This window comes from Oryctolagus cuniculus, chromosome 17, assembly GCF_964237555.1.
Source record: "Oryctolagus cuniculus chromosome 17, mOryCun1.1, whole genome shotgun sequence".
Lineage (NCBI taxonomy): Eukaryota > Metazoa > Chordata > Mammalia > Lagomorpha > Leporidae > Oryctolagus > Oryctolagus cuniculus.
Genome location: NC_091448.1, coordinates 49,792,147 through 49,817,914, shown reverse-complemented (window position 1 = coordinate 49,817,914; position 25,768 = coordinate 49,792,147). Strand labels below are relative to the sequence as shown.

Below are 25,768 nucleotides of genomic sequence, written 5' to 3'. Positions count from 1 at the left end.
TTCCGTGACACAGGTGTTTAATGAGGATCGGAAGCAGCACCGGCCCTAGCAGACGGCGTCGGGGCGGAGGCCGCCCGCCCAGTCCCTGCGGTCCTCCCCGGCCCGCAGCGGGATGGACTGGCGCATCTGCACGCACAGCACCTGGTCGATGTAGATGGTGTTCTCCTTCACCTGGATCTCCTCCTGCAAGGCGAGCTGCCTGCGATTCAGCCCCTTCAGCTCCGCCTGAGCTCGGGCTAAGGTCTCCTTCAGTCTGGGAGAGGCAGGAGAACACAGGCCATCACTCTGCCCTCTCTAACTCCTCTGCAGGTACTATATAGCAGTGTGCGCCCCCCCCCCCCCCCGGCCCTCCTTCCTCCCCAAGTCAGCTTTCAGACTGGAGCCATGGGCCGGATTCATGACACCGAGACCCCCATGGAGTGGCGCCATTTCACACTGCAGAGTCTGAAGGTTTTTGAGAGTGAGAGTGAGCCCCCATCCACCGGATTTCCGCCCCAAATGTTCACAGTAGCTGGGGGGGGGGGGGGGGGAGGGTCAGGCCGAAGCTGGGAGCCACTACGCACTCAATTCAGGTGGCGGGAACCCAGCTGCCTGAGCCATGACTACTGCCTCCCATGGTCCGCATTAACAGGAAGCTGGGCCCGGCAGCAGAGCTGGGATTTGAATCCGGAGACTGGGATAGGCAATGCGCATGCCCCAGGCAGCATCTTAACTGCCAGGCCAAATGCGCACCCCAAAACTGCAGAGTGCACCCAAGCATTCGGAGTTGGGTTTATTTTTTCTAAGAAAAATGTCTACTCCAGGGTCAACCCTCGTGGTGATGACAAGCCTGACTGGGCTGTCAGGCAGTCGTGTGAGATAGAAACCCTCAAACTCTCCGAGCGGGCTTCACCCGCAAGGCCACCGCGCAGGGCCCCTCCCCCTCCCCCTGCCGGCCTACCTTGCCACGTTGCTGGTGATGTCATGAACCTCTCTGATCAGCCTGTACTGTGCGACGTCGCGACACAGCTCCACGTTGGGCCGGCGCGTCCTGGTCTCCAGGCGCGTGTGAGCCACTTTGGCAGGGCCTTCTTGGTCCAGGATGGCTTTTTCAAGAACCGTAACGTTTTTCTCCTGGGACGCGATCTCTTCCATGACCTTACGAAAAGGATCGGGGTAGGTGAGGCCAGGTGCACCCCTCAACACTCAACGGCAGCTCTATGGGGACATGTAGGTGGGGAAGCGGGGGATCTCGGATTTCCACCTAAGCAGGAGCCCGGGAGTCGATCGCTCTTCCCTCGAGCAGTGGGCAAGGCCGCCTGGGTACCCAGCAGCAGAACCTCCCAGAAGGCATGCACAGGACTGGCCATGCCGCCGTCTCTCCTCCCCGGATGGGAGGCCCTCGGAAGGGCCTGGTCAGCATAGAGCTCTCACTGCTGCTCAGCACCCCCGTTCATCTTGCTACAAAGCCCCTCTGCTGCAGGGACAGACACCGTCTGTTTCCTTACAGCTCCACCCACCCGGTTCTGGCTTCTGGAAACTGTGAGCGTCCAGAAGGAGCTTGGCTTTGTTTGTTTGTGTGTGTTACTATTTGAGAAGCAAAGAGAAAAACCTCCACCAGCTGGTTCACTCTCCAAATACCCACCACAGCTGGGGCTGGGCCAGGCCTAAAGCCAGGAGCCAGGAATTCCATCTGGGTCTCCCAGTGGGTGGCAGGGGCCCAGGCACTTGGGCCATCACCTGCTGCCCCCCAGGGTGTGCATCTGGGGCAAAGCGGGGAACTGAAGTCGGGCACCCGACAGATGGGCTGGCTGCTTCACCAGATCTTCACCAACGGTGTTTCTGAGGGTTTGAGGGTGGCTTTGTGTGCAGAAAAGACCACTTAGGAGTTCCCTGTATATTTGAGATGAATAGTTATTTAAAATCTTTAACTCTGTTTCAAAGAGGTTTCCAAATACACACACAGCAGTGGACGGACACAGGACCCCCGTGCACCCACCAGCTTCAGCAGTGAGCTAGATACGGCCAGGCTCGTTCCAACCACACCCCTCTCCCGACCCCTGCCCATCAGCTGAGGTGTCTGAGGACAAGTCTGCTACCATTTCAGTCTCGGAAACCTGACGGTGGATCTCTAAGATATAAGGGTTCTTTCTTGTTAACACAGCCACAACATCTTTATTACACCAAAAACAACAGGGGCAGGGAGAGGGAAGGAGATGACTTCTTTTTTTTTTTTTAATTTTTAATTTTTGACAGGCAGAGTGGACAGTGAGACAGAGACAGAGAGAAAGGTCTTCCTTTTGCCGTTGGTTCCCCCTCCAATGGCCGCTGCGGCCGGCGCACCCCGCTGATCCGAAGGCAGGAGCCAGGTACTTATCCTGGTCTCCCATGGGGTGCAGGGCCCAAGCACTCGGGCCATCCTCCACTGCACTCCCTGGCCACAGCAGAGAGCTGGCCTGGAAGAGGGGCAACCGGGACAGAATCAGGCGCCCTGACCGGGACTAGAACCCTGTGTGCCAGTGCCGCAAGGCGGAGGATTAACCTATTGAGCTGTGGCGCCGGCCGGAGATGACTTCTTAATATCTGATATCTAGGGTTCAAATTTCCCTGATTTTTTTTTGTAAATACTAAATTGCCCAAACTAGAGCCCAAATGAGGTCCATGCATTATACTTGGTTTTCTTAAGCTTTTTCTTAATATTTCTTAAGCTTCTCTTAGGTTCAGTTAATAGACAGTAATTAAAGTTAGTAAATATTAACACTTTATTTTTTAATATTTATTTGAAAGGCAGAGCTAAGAGATGAGATAGGAGTGATCTTTCATCTGCTGGCTCACTCCCCAGATGGCAGCAATGACTGGGGCTGGACCAGGCCAAAGCCTGAAGCCAGGAGCTTCATCCAGGTGCAGGGGCCCAAGGACTTAGGTCACCTTCTCCTGCTTTCCCAGGCCAATAGTAGGGAGCTGAATCAGAAGTGGAGCAACCAGGACTCAAACTGGCACCCATATGGGATGCCAGCACTGCCTGCAGAGGCTTTACCCACTATGCCACAGCGCTGGCTCCTAACAATCACTTTAAACTGATTTTGATTGATAGTTGTTCACACTTCAAACTTAGAGATCCTTTGAACACCTATTTACAGTAGCATTTATAAACTTGGTGTATTGTTTTGAATTGACAAGCAATGCCTTCTACAGTTTTTTGTTTTTTTGTTTTTTGTTTTTTTTTTTTTGACAGAGTGGACAGTGAAAGAGAGAGAGAAAGTCTTCCTTTTCCGTTGGTTTACCCCCCAGTGGCTGCTCTGGCAGCATGCTGTGGCCAGCGCACTGCGCCGATCCGAAGCCAGGAGCCAGGTGCTGCTCCTGGTCTCCCATGCGGGTGCAGGGCCCAAGCACTTGGGCCATCCTTCACTGCACTCCCGGGCCACAGCAGAGAGGTGGCCTGGAAGAGGAGCAACCAGGACTAGAACCTGGTGTGCCGGCGCCACAGGCGGAGATTTGGTTATTGAGTAGCAGCGCCGGCCATCTACAGTTCTTAAATAGATCTCATCAACTTAATAAACCAGTATAAATGATGACTCTCAAGCTCTTAAATATCTTAATATTCCAAATATTAAGTCTTCAAGCTTAATAAAATTTCAACTTGAAATCATAAGGCTAAATCAGTTATTCAATATCATATTTTAAGCTACAATTTTTAATTACATAGATGTTTAATTCATTTTATTTATTTTTAAGACAGAGTTAAAAAGCAAGGTCTTCTATCTGCTGGTTCACTTCCCAAATGGCCAGAACTGGGCTGATCTGAAGCCAGGAGCAAAGAGCTCCTTCCAGGTCTCCTATGTGGGTGCAGAGGCCCAAAGACTTGGGCCATCCTCCACTGCTTTCCCAGGCCCATTAGCAGGGCACCAGATTGGAAGTGGAGCAGCTGGGACTCGAACCGGTGCCCATATGGGATGCCGGTACTGCAGGCTGTGGCTTTAATCTGCTGTGCCACAGCTCTGGCCCCAGTACACAGATTATTTAAAAGAGAACTAATACTATCCACCAGGCCAGGAACTTGCAGACTGTGGCCTACAGGCCAAATCTACCCTGCCATCTGTTTTTTTTTGTTTTGTTTTTGGTTTGTTTTTTTTTTTTTTTTTTTTTTTACTGCCTTTGAAATGAGACCTTTTTGAAATTAATAGACGAAGTCTCAGAAGAGCATAAAATAGTTTCCATGTACCTCTCCTGCCCTCCACATAGTCTTCCCTATTTAGAAATTTCACGTGGTTGTCTGTGGATTTACCTCTTTGAAAGGCAGAGCAAGCAACAGAGGAGAGATCTCCGTCCACTAGTTCACTCCCCAAACAGCCACGACAGTCAGGCAGAAGCCAAGAGCGGTTGCTCTATCCTGGTCTCCCACGTGGATGCAGGGGCCCATGTACTTGGGCCATCATCACACCAGTGCTTTCCCAGGTGCATTAGCAGGGAGCTGGCTGGGAAGCAGGCAGCCGGGACTTGAACGGGCAACATATCCGATGTGAGATGCTGGCATCGCAAGCAGCAGCCTAACCTGCTGTGCCACAACGACACCCTTGTCTTCCCCATTACCATCTTGCATTGCTGTGGTTCCTTTGTTACAGTTAGGAACCAATACTGATACGCTATTAACTAAATCCCGTAGTTTATACAAGGGCTCGCTATTGGCGTTGTACATCCCATGGACTTTCCCAAGTGTGTATATATGGACTAGGTTACCCCAACAGCCCTGTGTTCCACCTCTTCATCCCCCCTTCCCTCCTCCCGCCACCCAAATTTCTGACAATTAATGATCTTTTTTACTCTTCTTGGAGTTTCACCTTTCTTAGACTGTCCTAGTTGGAATCATACAGTACGATTTACACAGTATGAACCTCAGAGGTGGCTGGCATCCCGTGTAAGCACTAGTTCCAGTCCTGGCTGCTCCACTTCCGATCCAGCGCCCTGCTAATGCACCTGGGAAAGCAGTGGAAGATGGTCCAAGTGCTCGGACCTCTGCACCCACGTGGAGACACAAATAAAGTTCTAGGTTTCTGGGAAACCTAGGCCCAGCCCTGGCCACTATGGCCATTTGGGGAGTGAACTAGCAGATGGAAGATCTCCCTCTCTCTGTAGCTCAATGCGGAGTTCAGATCGGCTTCTTGCACTGGGCGGCACACCTCTAAGGCTCCTTTGTGTCTTCATGATTTCGTGGCTCTTGTCATTTCAACACTGAACAATGTCTCGCTATCTGGGCGTACCACTCTGTTTACCCGCCCATCTACTGAAGGACATCGCAAGTGCTTCCAAGTTTGGTGGTGATGAATCAAGCTGCTGTGAACATCCGTGTTCAGGTTTTGGTGTGGGCACAAGTTCTGAACACACTTGGGCAAACACTGAGAACTGAGAAGGCCGTGTCAGGAAAATACTTTTGTAAGAAGCTGCCGCGCCGAGGGGCGGTGCCAGGGCACACCTGCTGCATCTGAATGAACCAGAGTTCCTGGGGCTCCACGGCTCTGCAGCATCTGATGACGTCACCGGCTTGGGTGTTCTGTAGGCATTGGAGGGTATCCTGTTTAAATTTGCAATTTAATTTCCTAATGGCATGTGGGTTGATCGTCTCCTGTGGGTGGGACTTCTAACTGTGTATATCCTTCCTGGGGAGGTACCAGTTCGGATCTTTTGTCCATCCTTGAATTATCTTTTGGCTCACCCCTCCGGATGCTTGTGACACCTGGGGGTGGGGTGGGATAGGGGGCAGGAACTGGGAACTTGGGCCAGGTAGCTCCCGCAGGGGTAGTGAGAGCCCAGCTATGGGAGCCATCACTTGCTGCTTTCTAGGGTCTTTGCTGGCAATAAGCTGGGGTCAGGATCCAGACCCGGGCACTCCAGTGCTAGGCCAAATGCCCCCCTTGTCCATTTTTGTTAACTGGGTTGATTATTGTATTTATTTTATTTTTATGTTTATTGTATTATTTATCTTATCAGATGTAAGTTTTGCAGATACTTCCTCCCAGCCCGTGGCTGTTTTCATTCTCTTAAAAGAAAAGCTTTTACATTTTTAAATGGCTGAGGAAATCAAAGGAAGGATACTTCACGTCACGTGAAATTCACGTAAAATCTAATTCTGAGTGTCCTCCCCCACCATGAGGTGGCAGGGGAACCCAGCCGTGCTCAGTCACTCGCTTGCGATGCCATTGGAGATGAGTTGGCAGCGTGAGGGGGCGTGGCAGACGTGTGAGGCTCTGCCCTGCCCGGAGCTCCGTGAATCCCTGGCTTCCAGCTGACGGCCTTCAGGCATCTTCTCACCGTGTGTCTTAGCCTACTGCTGCTGCTGGAACAAATGCCTGAGGCTGGGTGACTTGGGCAGAACAGAGAACACTTTCCCACCACAGCGCTAGAGGCGGGGAGCCCCAGATGCAGTGGGGGCAGACTCGGAGCCTGGGGGGCTGCTCGCTGCAGCAAGACGGGCCCCATTGCTGCCATTGACCCTTTCGTGCGGCTCTACCTGCCCCAGGGAGTGCAGGGAACTCACAGCCCAGGCAGCTCCCAAGGGCCCAGCTCTTAATACTGGCGCACAGGGGACCAAGTCTCACCATGAACTGTGGAGGGAACACAAATATTCAAAACATAGGCCAGTGCATCCCCATCACGTTGAGACAAACAGAACTTGACTTTCTGTGTTGCGCTTATAAGGACGTTTTGTTAATCAGCATCAAGGCATTGTTCATAATCCGATAATGCTGGAGTTGTGCCGAAAAAAATACAGCTTAACCTGACACTACCAGACAAGCCCTCACGAGATTCTTCACCCACAGGACGGCAATGAGCAGAAAAACTAGAGAAGGTAAAACACGGTGTCACGTTGCTGCAGAATTTCTTCACAAAAATGAAAACGAGGCCATAATCAAAGTAAGATTCCGAGGGGCTCACTTGTCGGCCAAGAAAGGAAAGCAGCTGCTGAGGGTAGAAACTTATTTAAGGCCGGGCGTCTGCCTTGAGGAATGGCCGCTCCAAGAGGTACGGGTGTGGGAGTAACAGCAGGGACCGGTTTTGAAGACCAGGGACGTCACCTGGAATCATCTGTCTTTGCTCTGGGTGAGACCTCTGAAAGTGGAGATGTGCCGTACAGCACTGGGCCTGCAGCTAACGACACTGCGTTATAACCTGGAAGCTCTATGACGGGGGGAGACAGTGTTCGTATCCCAGCAAGGAACTCTGCCAGGTCTCCTACACGGATGCAGGGGCCCAGGTGCTTGGGCCACCATCTTGCCGCCTTCCCAGGCACGTAAGCAGGGAGCTGGTCAGACATGGAGCCGCCGGGACCCAGCGCTCCGGCCCTGCTCGGTTGTTGCGTATACAAGGACTTGACGCTGAGTTTGAAGTGACTGGAGAATTAGCCTCTGAGTAGGCTCACGGAGTCGCTGTTCTCAAGCAGTTGAGAAAATACTGAATGGCTATAACCTGAAGTGGAATCTGCTAAGAAGTGTCACAGCCGATGGTGACAAAGGATGTGCGGAACAGAGGGGTTTGCTGAGCAAGCTCCCAGAGCTTGTGGAAATGAGGTCACCTAAAGTATGGTCAAGGGCTGTAGTATTCTCCAGAAGGCATTTTGTGCAAAACGCTGAATGTGCAATTCAACAATATCGTCAACATTCAGCCTCACTGGTCCTCCGACCTGGCAGTCCTCAGTTGTGTGAATTTTTGTCGGAAACAGAAGCGGAGTATCCTGACTTGCCCTACCACTCAGCCGTTCTTAGCTTAGCAGCGGTGAAACTCTTGTGGTTTATTTTAGCTCAGGGCCAAGCAGGGAGCTTTCCTAAATAAGAAAACCCACCCTCGATCACTGTGCTCAAAGGCTGAATGGCTGTGAGGAGTAGCTGCAGACTTAATGGATCCAAACAAAACTTTGAAGGCAACACAGCACTTCTATGCAAAGCTGACACTGGCAAAATCATTTCAGAAACTATCGTAACTTTAATTAGGAGCTCTGTCTCGCTGTGTCACGGACTTCCTACGCTATCCAAAGTTAAAACAAGAAGCAAGACCTCCACTCCCACACAAATGTGTGACAGCTTGCTTCCAGCCGTGCATTTTTGCACTGCAAAGGAAGTTCCCATATTTTAAAATCCACTCGACTTCACCTAGCCTTCGACTAGATGTGGCTGATCTGAAAGGCAGTGCTACATTACAAGGCAATTATAAGCAAAAGAGTCTAACAGGATTCTATAGCTGCCTTCCAAGCAATGAACGCATTCAGATAAAATCATATGCCCAAGGGCTGCTGTCATTATTTGGCAGTAGCTATCTGAATGAAGGCACTTTGGACAAGGAGATGTGTCACATCTCATCACAGTCAACATGAACAGATGAACATTTGTAATGGATTTTACAGGAAACACTAACTTGGAACTTCAGCAAAGCAAGCGTTGCCCTCCCCAGAAAGATTTCCCCTTTTCCCACTGTACATTCAGGGCTAACCTGTGGCAAAGTAGGTTAATCCTCTGCCTATAGCACTGGCATCCCATATGGGCACTGGTTGTAGTCCTGGCTGCTCCTCTTCCAATCCAGCTCTGTGCTGTGGCCTGGGAAAGCAGTAGAAGATGGCCCAAGTGCTTGGGCCCCTGCACCTGCATGGGAGACCCGGAAGAAGCTCCTGGCTTCGGATCAGCTCAGCTCTGGTTGTTGCGGCCATTTGGGGAATGGAAGACCTCTCTCTGTCTCTCCCTCTCATTGTCTGTAACTCTACCTCTCAAATAAATAAATCCTTAAAATAAGAATTGTATATTCATTTAGTACTATATTTTTAATTTGGTCAATGAGGAATTTGCAGGAATTCGTTTCTATAGGTGCTTATGTAATAAGGGGTAATCTCAACTCTGCCTCTTGGCCCACAAAATCTGAAACAGCCACTGTCCGACCCTTTGTGGGGGACGTCCGCTGACCTCTCAGTTGGATTATCCTAAACATGGCCATACTTCATTCTAAGCCTTCCTGGGGTTTAAAAACAACATGGGAAACACCCGAGCGTCTAACTTGGCGGTTGTCTTTGCTTCAGGAACAGGGAGGCGCCCGGCCGCACGACAGCCAGGTGGAGACTTTCCTCCTAGTGCCCGCGCTGGCGGCCTCCAAGCACAAGTGGACAGCCTCGCCGTGCAAGTGCCCGCTGCCCCTCGTTCTTCTGTTCCCACGCTAACACCCTGCGGCCAGGCGCCTGGCTCTCTCCACCAGATCTTGAAACGCTTTGCTCTAGAAGGGGTCCACACGGCTTCCCCGCCGGCCCCTGAGGCCTCACAGCTTAGGAAGCCCTGAACCGCTTTCCTGCGCATTCCTGTCTCAGAAGTTGGCACCCCGCCATGCTTCTGAATGCTACAACGATTTCAGACCAAGTTTTGGTTGGTTGTCTCTCAATGCTCCATCTGATGTGCAGCCACCGTCTCCGAGTCCGTCCCCCAGTAGGGATCTCCTATCCTCCGGCCTCTCTTCTCCGAAGCCACACCAGCCTGGCGCCGCGGGTCCCGGGGGCCTGCTGGGCTTGTGCTGTGTGCCTAGGCCAAGTGCTGTTAGTGTCAAAAAGGACCCGGGGCCGCCCTGCAGGGTGTGGAAAACTGGGCTTGGTGGGCTGCGATCGTGAGACAGTAACAACTGGCCAGCCTGAGGGTATTTGCCATGGGAAGTCGCAAATGCTACAGACCGGGGCCAAGCTACCAGCACTCCGCGGGGTGCACCAGGGAAAGCTGGCCGGGGTCCCAGGGCAGCAGCTGGGTTTGGAGAAACGGACTGCATCGACTCTTGGAGGCTGAGTGCTGAGGGAGGTCTGGGACCAGGTGGCCCATCTCGATGTGTCACCCAGGAGGCCCAGAAAAGTCAGACAGCTAGGCACCAAGCTGTGGCCAGACCCTGTGCCTCCTGGTCCTGTCCTCTACAGCAGGGACAAGAGTGACAACGGACGGTGAGTGTGTGGCAGCGTCCCGCTACAGCCCCCCAAGGCCTGCTGTGAGGGAGGAGGGGTGTGACTGACCCTGGTGCGTAAGTTCACAAGGTGGTCTGGCTGTGGGGGTCCCGCTCTCCTGCAGCTCACCTTGTCCAGGTGCAGAGCCAGCTTGTCCCGGGCATCCTTGGTCTCTTTCAGCCCGTTCCTGAAGGCCGTGTCTACCACGTGGCACTGCCTGCACAGGTCGTCAGCCGTCTGGGACAGGATGCGGTCCACCAGGGCCTTCAGCGCCATCGAGTTGTTCCTCTGCTTGTCGGCCTTCTCCACGTTGGTGTTGGAGAAGTCTAACCAGTCTTCCAGGCTCACCGAGCTGAAACGGATACACACTCACGCACTTGCGCACGGCACAGTGGGCTGGGCGAGGGTGCGTGCAGGCAGGGGGCAAGCTCCTGGAAACCTGCTGAGGCAGGTGGAACTGGGGCTGAGCCTCCAACCTCGGGACTGTGAGAGCGGATGCGAGGCAGCAGTGATGGCTCCAGTGGCTGGATTCTTGCCTCCCACGCGGGAGACCTGGGTTCTATTCCTGGCTCCTGCCTTCAGCCTGGTGTGGGGCCACTGCTGGCATGCGGGGAGTGAACCTTACGTGGAATCCCTCTCTGCTTCCTAATTCTTTAGATAACAAGCACGCCAGGCACACGTCTTGCAGGTCCGGGAAGCAGCTACCTTCGGGCAGCAGGATCCCTGTGCTGCTGGACCCGGCCCGGTTCTACCAGGATCGCTCCCTCTGAGCTGGCCCCGCGCCTGCCTCCTGGTGGCCACGTTGCTCTGCGGTCCCCTCCCCTTGACTGTGAGATGAACGCGGAGACGTGGATGTCACAAAGAGCAGGACGAGATGCAGCCTCTGAGATGAGGGTGTAGGAAGCCTGCCTTCCGCCTTGGGCTTGCTCTCTTCCCTCCCTCATCTTTAGTCAGATCGCTGGCTGTGGGGGTGCCTGCTGCCACGTCGGGAGGCTGCCCCGTCCGCGAAGCAGCTCCCATGGCCGGGGACCGAGGTGGCCACTAACTGAGCCTTCAGATGGACTGCAGCCTCGGGAGACGCTGGGCCAGAGATGCCCCACTGAGCAGGGCCCGGGCCCTGACCCGCAGAGACTGAGACAGTCACTTCTCCTAGCTGGCATGAGCTAGGGGCTGCCGCATGGCTGCCTGAAAGATGCAAGCCAGAGGCCCAGGTTGTGGCACAGCGGAGTGAGCTGCCACCTGCAACACCAGCACCCCATACCCCAGAGCCGGCTTGAGCTGCGGCTCTGCTTCTAATCCAGCTCCCTGCTAACGCGCCTGGGGAAGCGGCCCATGACAGCTCAAGTCCATGGGTCCCTGCACCCACGGGGGAGACCCGGATGGAGCACCAGGATCCTGGCTTTGGCCTGGCCCAGCCCTGGCTATAGTTGGCATTTGGGGAGTGAACCAGCAGATGCAAGATCTCTTTTCCTGCCTTTCAAATAAAATCCTTAAAAAAAAACATTGTGAGTTAAACGTTACAGGAAAGGTACACAGTGTAACTTCTGTCAACTAAACAAGTGCGTGCCTGGGCCTAAGGATGAACACAGCGCCACACACTGGCCACACTGAGCATCTCAACGATGCAGACGGGGACCTACCAGCTCGCCTTTCACCTCTCTAGATTCTCCCACCTGCTAGAAGCAGGAACAGATGAGGAACAACTGAAATGGCTAAGGGGTTCCCATCAGACTTCCTGGAAGCAGGGCCTAACTGGAGGACCCGGGGACCCCCCCGGGCTGCGTGGGAGAGGAGGCAGGCTGAGGGCATGCAGCGCTGGGTCCCCCTCCGGCCCCCGCTCCCACAGGCCAGGTCCGGGGGGATGCCCTGGAGCCAGGAGGGGAGGGCGACGCGAGGCCGCGGCCAGGCCTCACTCACTTGGGTTCGATCCGCACGGCGTCCTCGGCGTAGCGGATGCTGGGCGAGTTGTTGTTGAGCGAGAAGCAGATGTCGTCGATGGTCAGCGCCACGAACTTGTCCTTCAAATCCTTCTCCAGGTTGTACTTGGCAGAGCGGTTCAGCCTGAGGGAGACCGGGAAGTTCTGGGCCGCCCCGCGGGGGACACCTGCGCATTCTTGGGGCAGGGGGCTCTTCCTCTGCCACCTGCCGCTTCTCCGGCCCCCAGCACCCACACAGGCCCAGGGATGCCTGACGAGGAGCTGACCGCGCAGAGGCCCTCCACGTGGACACTTGCGGAGGCAGCCCCTGCAGCGTGCCCGCGTGTGTGCGGGATCATCCCCGCAGCCAGCCCTCGGGGCCAGGGCGAGACCCCGCCCTACCCTCATCCGCCACCAGAGGGCGACTTCCACGCGGCCGCGCGCGTGGCCCCGACTCCCAGGGCGTCCAGTCCCAGCCTTGCCCGTGGCGCCGCACCTGATCTGCTCCGTGACCTCCTCCAGGGTGCGGGTGAGCAGCGCCAGGACGCCCCGGATGACCTCGGCCTCCTTCACCAGCTCCTGCTCCACCTCGTCGTGCACCAGGTCGATCCCGACGCGCTTTTCCCTGGCGGGAGGGGCAGCAGCGGCTGAGCGTGGGCAGAGCCACCCAGGACGCGGGCCGTGCAGGTGCCGTGTGGACACGTCCAGAACACAGCCGGAGCCGGTCGGGGACTGGGCACTGGGCAGGAGATGCCAAATGGGGCTCTCCCCGCTTCTGTGCCTCCTCGCCCCGTTGTCTTCTGATTTAGAATTTCTTCCTTTATCCGGAGAGGTTTTATAACCCAGAAAGCGGTCTCATCGTGATAAGTAGCAATAATACCAACATTAATATGACCTCCCCCCACCCCCACCCCCCCAGCACTTCCTGAGCTTTCCAGATAAATATCCTCACTTAACCCTTTGGAGCTGAGCCTCCCGGGATCGCTCCGTGCCACAGCGCCGGCATTGCGCGCACTAGGTGGCTGTCTGTTCTCTGCCTTGCGTGCCCGCGCTTGGGCGGAAGGCTCCCCCACTCACTAACTGTGTGCGTGTTGCAAGCACCGTGCGTGTCACCTGTGCCTTGCTTTGCTCTTCTGTGAAATGGGTAGAAGTCACCAGCATTTCACGGAGCGTGGCAAGGAAGCAGCGAGGTGTATAAACGCGGAAGGAGCAGCTCTGCTCGGCACGTCTCCCCCTCCCCGGCGCGACGCCCTGGGCTGCGTCCCTCTGCGGGACAGGCGGCTGCCTGGCTAAGCTCAGGGAGGGACAGGTCTCCAGGAAGACAGAGGCATTCGGGAGGCTGAGGACACCGGCGACACACCCACTCTGGGGACAGGATGGATTCGGGAGGTGCGGAAGCTTGTCTGGATGGCGGGGAGGTTTGAGTGGTCCCAGCTCTCAGGGAACCGGTGGGGCCCTTGTGGGCTGACTACAGAAGAAGGTTGTTCCGGAAAGGGCGTGCGACAGGTGGCAGGTGGCGTGCCGGCTGTACGGAGGGGAGCGCAGCGACACTGCGGACTGCGGACACGCATGCGCATCGCGCGCTCTGCAATCCGCCCTGCACTGCGTGCCTCCTGGCCTCAGCGCACGCTTTCAACTTCCACGAGTTCACGGAAAGTGGGAATAAAAGGTGTTTATCTGAGGGGCTGGCGGTCTGGCCCAGCGAATCAAGCCGCTGCCTGAGACGCTAGCATCCCACGAGAGCGGCAGTTCGAGTCCCAGCTGCTCTACTTCCAATCTTTCTGCTAATGCGCCTGGGAAAAGCAGTGGAAGATAACCCAAGGCCGCTGCCACCCAGATGGGACACTGGACGGAGTTCCAGGCCCCTGGCTTCCGCAAGGCCCAGTCCTGGCCTTGTAGCCATTTAGGGAGGGACCTAGCAGATGGAAGATCTGTGTGTGTTTCTCTCTCTCTCTCTCTGTCATTTTACCTGAATCTTTTTTTTTTTTTTTAAGATTTATTTAGTTTGAAAGAGTAAGAGGGAAAGACACAGATCTTCCATCCGCTAGGTCATTCCCCAGATAGCCACAGCGGCCAGCACTGGGCCAGGCCAATACCAGGAGCTTCATCCAGGTCTCCCACGCAGGTGCAGGAGCCCAAACACTTGGGCCACCTTCCACTGCTTTCCCAGGCCATTAGCAGGGAGCTGGATCAGAAGTGGAGCAGCCGGGACTCGAATCCACACCCATATGGGATGCCGACACTGCAGGTGGTGGCTTTGCCCACTACACCCGACGCCAGCCCTGTCACTCTGCCTTTCAAATACATAAAATGAATCTTTTTTAAAAAAGATATTTTGGTGCAAAAAATATTTAAAATCTATGCAACAGTTTTTTCACAGTCTGCGCTGTCCATGAACTTTCTGAAGCACCCTCATGTTGTCCCGCAGTAGCTACAGGTCCATGATTACATGCTTCCTGTATCTCAACTTCTTCCTTGGCAATAAAGCTCCTGATTCTTTCTCTTTCTTTTAAAGGAGAGGGAGAGAGGGAGACCAACCGACCGAAGGACCGACCTTCCATCTACTGGTTCACTCCCCAAATGGCCACAATGGCTGAGGCTGAGCCAGGGAGAAGGCAGGAGCCAGGTCTCCCATGTGGGTGGCAGGGGTCCTAGTACTTTGGCCACTTTCTGCCTTCCCAGGCACATTAGCAGGGAGCTGGTTGGAAGTGGAGCAGCCAGGACTTGAACCCGAGCTCCCATATGGGAAAGTCTGAACCCCTGCTTCTTTGACCTGAGTGTTTGGCTGCCCAAAATAAAAACCATTGCTCAGCTGGTGTCCATTGATTTTAAGTTCCGGTCAAAGGGATGTGCGTAGAAATGGGAAACATCGAATGCTACTTGTTCCTGCTTGCTGGAATGTAGACATAATGGCTGGAGCCCCAGCTGCCATCTGCAGTCCCGAGGTGACCTCAGGAGTGAAAGCTGCCTGCAGCCCTAAGATTGTCGTGCATGGTGCCAGGTGGTATGGAGCGTCTAGACTCCCTGAATGTGTGAGGGAAAAGAAACTGCTTAAGGTAACACTGCCGTGTAGGTTTCTGATACCCACAGCCAGAACTCTGGTCCCCACTGAAGTTTAAGCCAGCCGAGAGCCCGTTCCATCGCTGCCGCACTGCCCAGCGCCTGGGGCAGGCTGGGGTAACTCCGGGCTTTAAAGGAACAGCGGGGGTGGGTGCTGCAGCCCAGCAGGTTTAGTCAGTGCCTGGGACACCTGCACCCACGTCGAGCGCTCGGTTCCAGTCCTGGCTAGTCCGGGATGCCAGTCCAGCTCCCTGCTAACGCACCTGGGAGGCAGCAGAGGCGGGCCCTGCCGCTCACGTTGGAGACGTGGATGGAGCTCCTGGCGGGCCCAGCTGCAGCTGCTATGCACAGCTGGGAAGGCAGCCAGTGGATGGTCAATCCGTCACCCTGCCTTTCAGATGACTAAGGGACTATCTTTCTTAAAGCGCACCTGCTCTCTGGCCTCCTCCGAAGCGGCAGGCAGCCTCGGGCTCCCAGCACCGCCCTCGCCCCAGGCACCGCCCTCCTACCTGTAGGCCAGGCATCGCTCGGTGATGCGCAGGGGCTCCCGGAAGTCCTGCAGGGCCTTCTCCAGCCTGCCCTTGTGCGTGAGCAGATCCTCCGTCTCGTCCGCCAGCTGCTCGAGCTTGCTGTCCAGCTCCCTCTTCCAGAACCGCACTTCCTCCAGCCGCTGCTCTGCAACACAGGGACGACTCGCAGCCGCACTCGCCGGCTCCGGCCGCTGGGGGGCGGGAGTGAGCCCGGCATCTCTCGGACAGCAGTTCCCGGCCGGCCCAGAGGACGGAAGGTTCTTACAGTCAGCATCAAACCAGGCATTCTGCACTCGCCCCAGTCCGCTGTTTTCAATTTGAATTTTCTCAAAGACAGGAAAAAGCAGCCAGGATTCCGGTGCTTTGCCGCATCCCCCCACTCCCGATGCTCTCGCTGCTACTCCCTGTCCCCGGTCTGCTCACACTGCTGTTTCCTCCTCAGCAGTTTAAGTAGCACCTGTTGACTTCCTCCGATTTGCTCCTTTTTTTTTTTTTTTTTTGGTAAAGATTTATTTATTTATTTGAAAGTCAAAGCTACACAGAAGGAGAGCCAGAGAGAGAGAAAGAGAGAGCGGGGTCTTCCATCCGCTGGTTCACTCCCCAATTGGCCGCAACAGCTGGAGCTGTGCTGATCCGAAGCCAGGAGCCAGGAGCTTCCTCCGGGTCTCCCACATGGGTGCAGGGGCCCAAGGACTTGGGCCCTCTTCCACTGCTCTCCCAGGCCACAGCAGAGAGCTGGATCGGAAGTGAAGCAGCCAGGACACGAACCAGCGCCCATGTGGGATGCCGGCACTGCAGGCGGTGGCTTTACCTGCTACACCACAGCGCCGGCCCCCCTCTGCTTTGCTCTTATCCAACTCACAAGACATTCTCTGGCCCTTCAATCTCCTCATACATTTTTATGACCATCTCATTTAAATAATGGCATTGCTTTATGGTTTTGTAAACATGTCAGTGTTTCTTTTCACTTCCTTTTAGTGACTGAACGCAAATGTATTCTCAGTAAACGCAGCCGAGCATGGGAGGAAGGTGGTACATGCAATACATTCCTACAAAGACATGGAGAGTGTTTGAGAAGACAGATATGCCTTACCCTGCTGTGAACATTATACCGCACACAAGGAGGCTTCAAAAAGTGCACCGAAGGCCAGCGCCGCGGCTCACTAGGCTAATCCTCCACCTAGCGGCACCGGCACACTGGGTTCTAGTCCCGGTCGGGGCACCGGATTCTGTCCCGGTTGCCCGTCTTCCAGGCCAGCTCTCTGCTGTGGCCCGGGAGTGCAGTGGAGGATGGCCCAAGTGCTTGGGCCCTGCACCCCATAGGAGACCAGGAGAAGCACCTGGCTCCTGCCTGCGGATCAGCGCGGTGTGCCGGCTGCGGCGGCCATTGGAGGGTGAACCAACGGCAAAGGAAGACCTTTCTTTCTGTCTCTCTCTCACTGTCCACTCTGCCTGTCAAAAAAAAAAAAAAGTGCACCGAAAAATGGAATTTAAAGAAACACATTTTCAGTGCCAGCACTGTGGTGCAGCAGGTTAAGCCGCTGACGGCAATGCCAGTGTCCCATACAGGAACACCAGTTTGAGTCCCAGCTGCTCCACTTCCCATCTGGTTTCCTGCTAATGTGCCTGGGAAAAAAAGCAGCAGAAAAATGGCCCAAGTGCTTGTGCCCCTGCCATCCATGTGCGAGACCAGGATTCAGTTCCAGGCTCCTGGTTTTGGCCTGGCCCAGCCCCGGCTGTTGCAGTCATTTGGGGAGTGAACCAGCAGAGGGAAGATGTCTGTCTCCCCATCCCTGTCACTCTGCCTTTTAAATAAATTAATTAAATAATTTTTTAAAAGAATAAAAATAGGGGCCAGCATTGTGGCATAGTAGGTAAAGCTGCAGCCTGCAGTACCGGCATCCCATGTGGACGCCAGTTTGAGTCCCGGCTGCTCCACTTCCCATCCAGCTCTCTGCCAATGTCCCTGGGAAAAACAGCAGAAAATGGCCCAAGTGCTTGGGCCACTGTCACCCATGTGGGAGACCCAGAAGAAGCTCCTGGCTTTGGTCTGGCCCAGCCCTAGCAGTTTCGGCCATCTGGGGAGTGAACTAGCAGAATGAGGTGCTGTTTTTCTCCCAGGTTGATCCTCTGATTTTATTGTCTCTTTCTTGTTTTAAGATTTTTATTTATTTATTTGAAAGATAGAGTTATGGACAGAGAGACAGAGAGAGAGGTCTTCCAGCCACTGGTTCACTCCCCAAATAGCCACAACGGCCAGAGCTAGGCCAATCCAAAGCCAGGAGCCAGGAGCTTCTTGCAAGTCTCCCACGCGGGTGCAGGGGCCCAAGGACTTGGGCCATCTTCTACTGCTTTCCCAGGCCATAGCAGAGAGCTGGATGGGAAGAGGAGCAGCCGGGACTCAAACTGGCGTCCACATGGGATGCTGGCACTGCAGGCAGAGGCTTAGCCTACTGTGCCACAGCACCGGCCCCATTTTATTGTTTTTTCTTCCCTCTTATCTCTTTCCTTTTTTCCTACTGTCTAGACATTTTTCAACTTTTCCTTTGGACATTTTTTTTTCTGCTATCCTATTTTTAATCTCCAAGAACTCTTGTTCTCTGAATGGTTTCATCTGAAGACTCCTCTGTCTGTTCCGTGGAGGTGACGTCTTCTCTGAACTCCCTAATGAGCTGAGCTTGCCTCAAGTACTTGGTGATCCCCGTCTGATTTCAGAGTGCAATGTTAATATGCTAATATGCCACGGGCACCTCAGTCTGCAGGGGCGGCACGTGGCATCCAGAGCGGTTGCAGCACAGCCCCTCATTCCACTGGGGAATCCCTACACGGGCCTTTCCTTTCGGAGCCGTTATTCTCTCCATAGAAATTCCTTCCAGTCTCCTGCTTGAGGTCCTGGGAGCCAGCTGGAAGAATCAGGTCCGTGGGCAGCCTTTCATTCTGGAAAAAGCAGTCAGGGGAGAGCTGGAATGGAGCAGAGCTTCTTCAGGAAGACTTCAGCTGGGGTGGGCGTTTGCTGCCATATCCCACACTGGAGTGGCTGAGTTCAGGCTCCAATCCCAGCCTCCTGCTGAGACAGCAGCGATGGCTCCAGTGATTGGTCCCTACCACCCATGCGGGAGACCTGGACTGGGTTCTGGGCTCATGGCTTCAGTCCCGCCCAACCCTAGCTACTGATGGCATTTAGGGAGTGAACCAGCAGATGGGAGATCTCTGTCTCTGTATAGTTTCAAATAAAATAATGGGGGGGGGGGGGAGACTTTGACCTAATTTATTTCCAGTTCTATCCTGAACCTCCAGCCTCGGAAGTAACTGGATATAGCCAGTTTTACGCATTTCAAGGTTCCTGCAGCATGAGTCAGCCAGCTGGCCATTGTCCTCCTCCCAGCCTGACCTTCTGCAGTTCCTAGTGTGTGTTGACACCTGACCTGCTTTCTGGCTTCTAAAGTCGTTTTCATCGTTCGTCTGTTTTGCTTCTTCCCCACCTCACTCCCTTGTCCTTGACACATGGCATTTGCTATTGTGTTGGAATTTTAGAACGGAAAGAAGACAGATGCGTGTTTTCAATCCACCGTATAAACTGAAGTCTACTCACTCTCACTGTGCAATTGACTTTGACCCCGACCTTGCCTCCTTGACCTTTATTCAAAGGTCGCCAGGAACCTCCCAGACACCTGGACATTTAGACAGGACTTCCTCATCCGTGAACGCTTCATTTTTCGTATTTCATGACCTTGGCCTCGTCTCTCTGTTTTTCTGCCTGAACTTCTGTTCTCCAGTTCTTCTCTTGCCCAGCTTTATCCCGTGTCACCTTTTCTTCTTTCTCAATGCATTCCTTGGGTGCTCCAATCTACACATATGGTTTCCACTACTATTTGTATGTGATGGCTCCAAGAGTTCTGAATCTACCGTTCAATTCTAACTGTGTACCGTCAGCCTCATCTCCCTCTCATCTCCCTCAGGTTTCTCTGCATCATGTGCTCTGTACACCGAGTTGGACCTCTGTTCGTTCCCCATAATAGCACATGCACCCTACCTTTGTTATTCTAAGTCATCTCCTTCGGGTGTGAAAATTCATTCATAAATCCAACATGCTTTTCATTGAGCACCTCTTCTCTCCCTCGTCCCTTCCATGACATCTGCCCAGTCTGACAACTTGGAATAATTAGTTACTTGTCCTTTTACTTGTGTTTTATCTCACTCACATACTAGAATGTCTCTTTTCTTCAAGTTCACACTCCTACGCATCTAGCATAGTGATGGATATATTTAATGGATACAAAAATCAATGAGTGATCCTAATCCCATTAACCAGGATAAGAGGAAGCAGAAGCAAGTTTTGAGGTTAAAGTGATGAGCTCATCTTGAGGTGTATTTATTTTGAGGTGCCTAAAAGAATTTAGGTAAAATACATGGCAGGTAGTTCTCCATTTCCATAAAAAGTTAGGATAACTGAGAGATCAATATTTATATTTGCAAGACAAATAGCACAAAGACGATAGTGGTAACATTTCCAATGAAGTCATCAAGAGAAGAGAGAAGAAAAAACCAAGCGAGCCAAAAACAAAACACTAAGGAATACCAACAAGGGGTGAATGGGAGAAGGAAGCCTCACAATGAAAAAGAGGGAGAAAGGCTGGAAATGAAAGACCTGAACCAGGAGAGACCCACGTCGTAGAATTCCCAAAGCCCTGTAGAGTGGTCAAGGTGGATGGACACTGAGCGACCATGGTCGTTGGGTGGGACCAGCTGAAAGGATGTGCCCCCACTTCAATCTGACAGTGCTTTATCAGTGCCGTTAGAGGGACAGGCGACGCCACATCCCAGACACGGGTGCACCTCACTCGTCTCTACTCAAGCACCAACACAACATGTCTGCGTCACCAGCCGCAGCATGGGAACTCGCTACTTCTTCCAGCTTTTTACTGAACTGCCATAAACCTACAGGGAATAAGCACTCATAAATTATGCTGTTTTCATGGTGAACACTCCTGGGAGACCAATACCTCACCCAAGACACAAAGCCATCCCAGCACCCAGGAGGCCTCTCACGGTTCCCTGCAGTTCCTACCTCACCACATACCAAGGCTCACTTCCAACCAGAGAGACCAGCTGTTCCTTTTGTCTTTGTCTTTGGTTTGTCTGTTTTACTTCATGTAAGTGGACTGATACGCTAGGTGTTTGTCATTTACTGGACCACACATCTTACTAAGCCTGTTAGGGTTCATCTGCAGTGTCGCAGGCAGCTGTAGATGGTTCTCTCTGCTGACTACAACACCGCTGTGCATCCATTCTCCTGAGTTTGGGCTGTTAGAAACAGCACTTCTCTGAACACTGCAGCATACGTGAGAATTCTTGCTGGGTAGAAGCCTGAAAGCGGAAGAGCTGAGTGAAAGGCTGCACTCACGTTCAGTGTTGATAGAAACCCAGATTTCCGGCCGGCGCCGCGGCTCACTAGGCTAATCCTCCCCCTTGCGGCGCCGGCACACCGGGTTCTAGTCCCGGTCAGGGCGCCGGATTCTGTCCTGGTTGCCCCTCTTCCAGGCCAGCTCTCTGCTGTGGCCCGGGAGTGCAGTGGAGGATGCCCAAGTGCTTGGGCCCTGCACCCCATGGGAGACCAGGAGAAGCACCTGGCTCCTGCCATTAGATCAGCGCGGTGCGCCAGCTGCGGCAGCCATTGGAGCGTGAGCCAATGGCAAAAGGAAGACCTTTCTCTCTCTTTCTCTCTCTCACTGTCCACTCTGCCTGTCAAAAAAAAAAAAAAAAAAAAAAAAAGAAAAGAAACCCAGATTTCCAGCACACATACACCAGTGTGCACTGCCAGCAGTCAGGAAGGGGCGTTCCAGATGCTGGGCGTCCTCCCCAACCCTTGGTGTGTTTCTCTTTTGCCTTCTTCCTGTTCTCCCCATCTTCTCGTTCATTTCAGTCACTGCTGGGTGTGCAACGGCATCGCAGCCATGATGTAACTGGTGTGCCCCTCTGACGGCCACGGTCGGGCCACCTCCTCGTCTGCTCCTTGCTTGTCTGGGTTCTTGCTCTCTCTCGCGCTCTCTCTCTCTCTCTCTCTCTCTCTCTGAGTTTTCTGTAGTTTCCCTTTTTCCCTAGATGTTCTTCACGTACCCTGGATACAGATCCTTTGTCAGACACGTGTACCGTGAACACCTTCTCCCATGCCACAGAGTGGAAAAACCACCTCTAAGGAAGTGCTTTAAGAAACAAAAGGTCTTCGTTTTTATATAATCCAGTTATGTTTTATGATTGGTTCTTTTGTGTTCTTGAAAATAAGAAATCGTTGCCTTCTACAAATCTTTTTTTTTTTTGGACAGGCAGAGTGGACAGTGAGAGAGAGAGAGACAGAGAGAAAGGTCTTTTTTTCGTTGGTTCACCCATCAATGGCCACTACAGCCGGTACGCATCGCACTGATCCAAAGCCAGGAGTCAGGCACTTCCTCCTGGTCTCCCATGCGGGTGCAGGGCCCAAGCACTTGGGCCATCCTCCACTGCCTTCCCGGGCCACAGCAGAGAGCTGGCCTGGAAGAGGAGCAACCAGGACAGAATCCGGCACCCCAACTGGGACTAGAACCCGGGGTGCTGGCACCGCAGGCGGAGGATTAGCCTATTGAGCCACGGCGCCAGACACTTTCTACAAATCATAAAAGTGATTCTAAAAGCATTATTGTTCTACATTGTCCACACAGATTGAATTAGCACTTTTTATATTTGATATGAGGTAGGGGACAGGATGTCATTTCTTTCCAAATGAATAACCCATTTGCCAATGAGCCAGGAAGACTATTATTTTCCCATTACACAGTCGCATTGCTTCTGTCATAAGTCAGATTAATATACATGCATGGCTTTGTTTCTGGACTCTAGAAATACGTTCTGCTGGTCCATTTGTCTCTGTGCCCATGCTTCATTACTGTAATTATCATAGCTTCATAGCAGGTCTGATAATAGGATACACAGTGACGATCTTCCAACTCTGTCCCTCTTCAAAACAGCCAGCCTATTCTTGACCCTTTGCATTTCACATGAACTTTAGGAGCTGTTTGCCAATTTCACCAGAAAACGTGCTCGGATTTTCATTGGCTTTGCATTTTTTTTTTTTTTTTTTTTTGACAGGCAGAGTGGACAGTGAGAGAGAAAGACAGAGAGAAAGATCTTCCTTTGCCGTTGGTTCACCCTCCAATGGCCGCCGCGGCCGGCGCACTGCGGCTGGCGCACCACGGCTGGCGCACCGCGCTGATCCGATGGCAGGAGCCAGGTACTTCTCCTGGTCTCCCATGGGGTGCAGGGCCCAAGCACTTGGGCCATCCTCCACTGCACTCCCGGGCCACAGCAGAGAGCTGGACAGGAAGAGGAGCAACCGGGACAGAATCCGGCGCCCCGACCGGGACTAGAACCCGGGGTGCTGGCGCCGCAAGGCGGAGGATTAGCCTAGTGAGCCGCGGCTGGCTTTGCATTCAATCTACAGATTAATTTTGAGGGAGAATTGCTAATACACCAACGCTTCGCTTCTTTAAATGATATATCCCTGCATTTACATAAAACTTCTTCAACTTCCTGCAATAATGGTTTGTCATTTTAGGTGTAGAACCCTTGCACACCTTAAGCTCAGAACCTGGAGAATCCATACATTTTGCCTTAAGACACGAAGAACGATACACTGGCGCAGCTGAACGTGACACTGACGCCACACCGCCACCGCCTCCTCCAAGCACGCCGTCTTACCGAGTTTCTTGTTCACGTCGCTCTGCGACTTTCTCGTGGTCTTCTCGATGTCATCCACAAGCCTCTGGCTTTCTGCCACCAGGCGCTCGGACCGGGACCGCTGGGCCTCGGCTCTGTGGTACTGGCTCTTGTTAGCAACCTGCCATTCCGAGGGCAGGAACTTGGGTGGAGACTGCAGTAGTTTGGCCATTTGGGGTTTCCAACGACCTGATGAAAGACATACATGTGTTCAGATTAAATGGCAGAAACGTGTCCCTCCTCCAGGAGGGAGTGGGAGAGCGCACTCCCTCCTCTGATTCACTTCCCAAATGTGCCCAAAGTCTGGGACTGGGACAGGCCAATGCTAGGAGCCAGGAATCGGTCCCCGTCTCCCACGCAGGTGGCAGGGACGTATCACCTGCTGCCTCTCAGGGCACACATCAGCAGGAAGCCGGAGTCAGGAGCCAAAACTGGGTACCAACCCCACGCGGTCCAAGCTAAGACATAGGCATCTCGACCGCTGGGTACAAACGTCTGCTCCAGTTTGTCCAATTCTTAGGGGCCAGTGCTGTGGTGTAGCAGGTAAAGCCACTGCCTACGATGCCCCTTACTGGCGCTGGTTCGAGTCCTGGCTGCTCCACTTCCAATCCAGCTCCCTGCTAATGCACCTGGGAAAGCAGCAGAGGATGGCTCAAGTGCTTGAGCCCTGCACCCACATGGGAGACCTGGAAGGAGGTCTGGGCCCCGGACTTCATCCTGGCCCAGCCCTGCCTGACTGTTGTCAGCATTTGGGAGTGAACAAGTGCATGGAAGGGCGCTCTCACTGTCTCTCTCTCTCCCTCTCCCTCCCCTCCCTACCCCCATAGCTGTGCCTTTCAAATAAAATCTTTTTAAAAGTCAATTATTTCTAAAGTGGGACACACACAGAATGAACACACCTGTGTAGCCAGCAGGCTGATCAAGAAACAGGCTACCAGCAGCTCAAGCCCCTTCCAGTGGCTGGTCCCCACCCCAGTCCCACGGGGCAGCCACTACCCTGACTTTGAACACTGCCGACTGGATCTGCTGTTTTGCCCTTGACAGAAATGAAGTCGCACTGTGTGTGTCCTTTGACCACGACTTCTCTCCCTCCGGGTGATGTTTGGGAGAGGCATCGCGTTGCCCTAAGCTGTAGTTTGTTCCTTCTGGTTGCTGTGCCGTGTGCCATCCTATGAGCAAACCAAGATGCACCTGTGCTGTCTACTGCTGATGGACATTTAGGGTATTTCAGTGAGTTCACTGCGTATTCTCTTTGGGTGAACTCCTGCATGCGTTTTTGTGACTTGTTGGGATTGTACCCACAGCGCAGTGCCAAACAAAACCCAAACGTGTTTTCCCAAAACAAATGAACTACCGGTGCAAACTGACTGCTGGGTTTTAAGCTAACTCGGCAGACAAAAGAATCTGAAACTTCCCAGGACAAAGAACAGGAAGGAGAGCTCATGAGACCCGGAGCAACAGAATAGCTGAAAGGCTGCCTGGGGTCAGCTCTGACCTGGCTGAGCGCCTCGCACCCCCTGGGGTCAGCTCCGTCTTCCTAGTCCCACCCGCTCCTATGGCCTCTCTCAAGTTTGTCTAAGCAAAGGCCCCAAAGTTAACCCAGAGTCCTTGGATAACCGGGGGTAGCCCCTGGAGGCATGGGGCTGATCCCAGCGGGCACAAGCTTTAGAGGGCGGAGGTCCACCGCTGGGGGTCTGTGGGCCGGGCTGGGCTGGGGTTTGCTTACCTCAGCGCCCCAGTGACTATTCCCCAAGCTCCGGGATGGGAGCCTCCTGACACGCGCTGGAGCTCCCGCCGCTCCCGGAACTGGGATGTAAACAACGCGGTCTCCACGGCAACCAAAGCTCAGTCTCCAGGGCCGAGGGGGCGGGCTCTGCTGCAGGAATTTGCGCATGCGCGCATCCGATGCCTTGTCCTCGAGGCGGTGACCTGGCCGTGGAGCTGTAGGTGCTGGTGCTTGGCCATCTCCAACGGGCACCGCTGGCAGGTGACTGGAGCCAAGAGCCATTTCAGGAGTCAGGATACTGTGTATAGTGGGGGTGGGTTGGGCAATGCTCCAGGTCGTCGCAGCGCCGCTGCACGTGGAGGATGTGCGAGCGTCCTGGGTAAAGAGGAGCCGTGCCCGAGCGGACCCCGAGCTGGGAGTCCAAGCCCCGCTGACCCTCGGTTTCCCCACCGCTGAAGTGAGCGCGTTGGAGCGCGCCTGTGTCTGCCTCTGCTTAAGCAGCCATCAGGGCCCCCAGCAGCCTACTGACCAAATCCAGTCTACTCACTTCCCGGAGGCCTCGCCACTGAACGCCGCAGCTGGATGAAATCGCCGCCTCTTAGTACTCTAAGTTTTAAAGACTTACTTATTTGAAAGGCAGAGTTAGAGAGGTCTTCCATCTGCTGGTTCGCTCCCCAAATGCTGCAACGGCCGGAGCTGTGCTGATCCGAAGCCAGGAGCCAGGAGCGTCTTCCCGGTTTCCCACGTGGGTGCAGGGGCCCAAGGACCTGGGCCATCCTCCACTCCTTTCCCAGACCACAGCAGAGAGCTGGATCGGAACTGCTTCACCTAGCCCAGCCCCAGTCATTCCAGTCATTTG

General features: G+C 53.9%; 1 protein-coding gene across 1 annotated transcript; it reads right to left on the bottom strand.

The window, feature by feature from the left end:
* Window positions 1-25,015, bottom strand: TEKT1 (tektin 1). Its single transcript, XM_002718851.4, has 8 exons — window positions 24,910-25,015; window positions 23,166-23,372; window positions 15,414-15,579; window positions 12,341-12,469; window positions 11,846-11,989; window positions 10,058-10,280; window positions 941-1,137; window positions 1-253 (listed from the first exon to the last, which is right to left on the bottom strand). Exons 2-8 carry the CDS (start codon window positions 23,353-23,355, stop codon window positions 46-48), a joined length of 1,257 nt encoding a protein of 418 aa, XP_002718897.2. The 5' UTR covers window positions 23,356-23,372; window positions 24,910-25,015; the 3' UTR covers window positions 1-45.
* Between the last annotated feature and the right edge of the window lie 753 nt (window positions 25,016-25,768).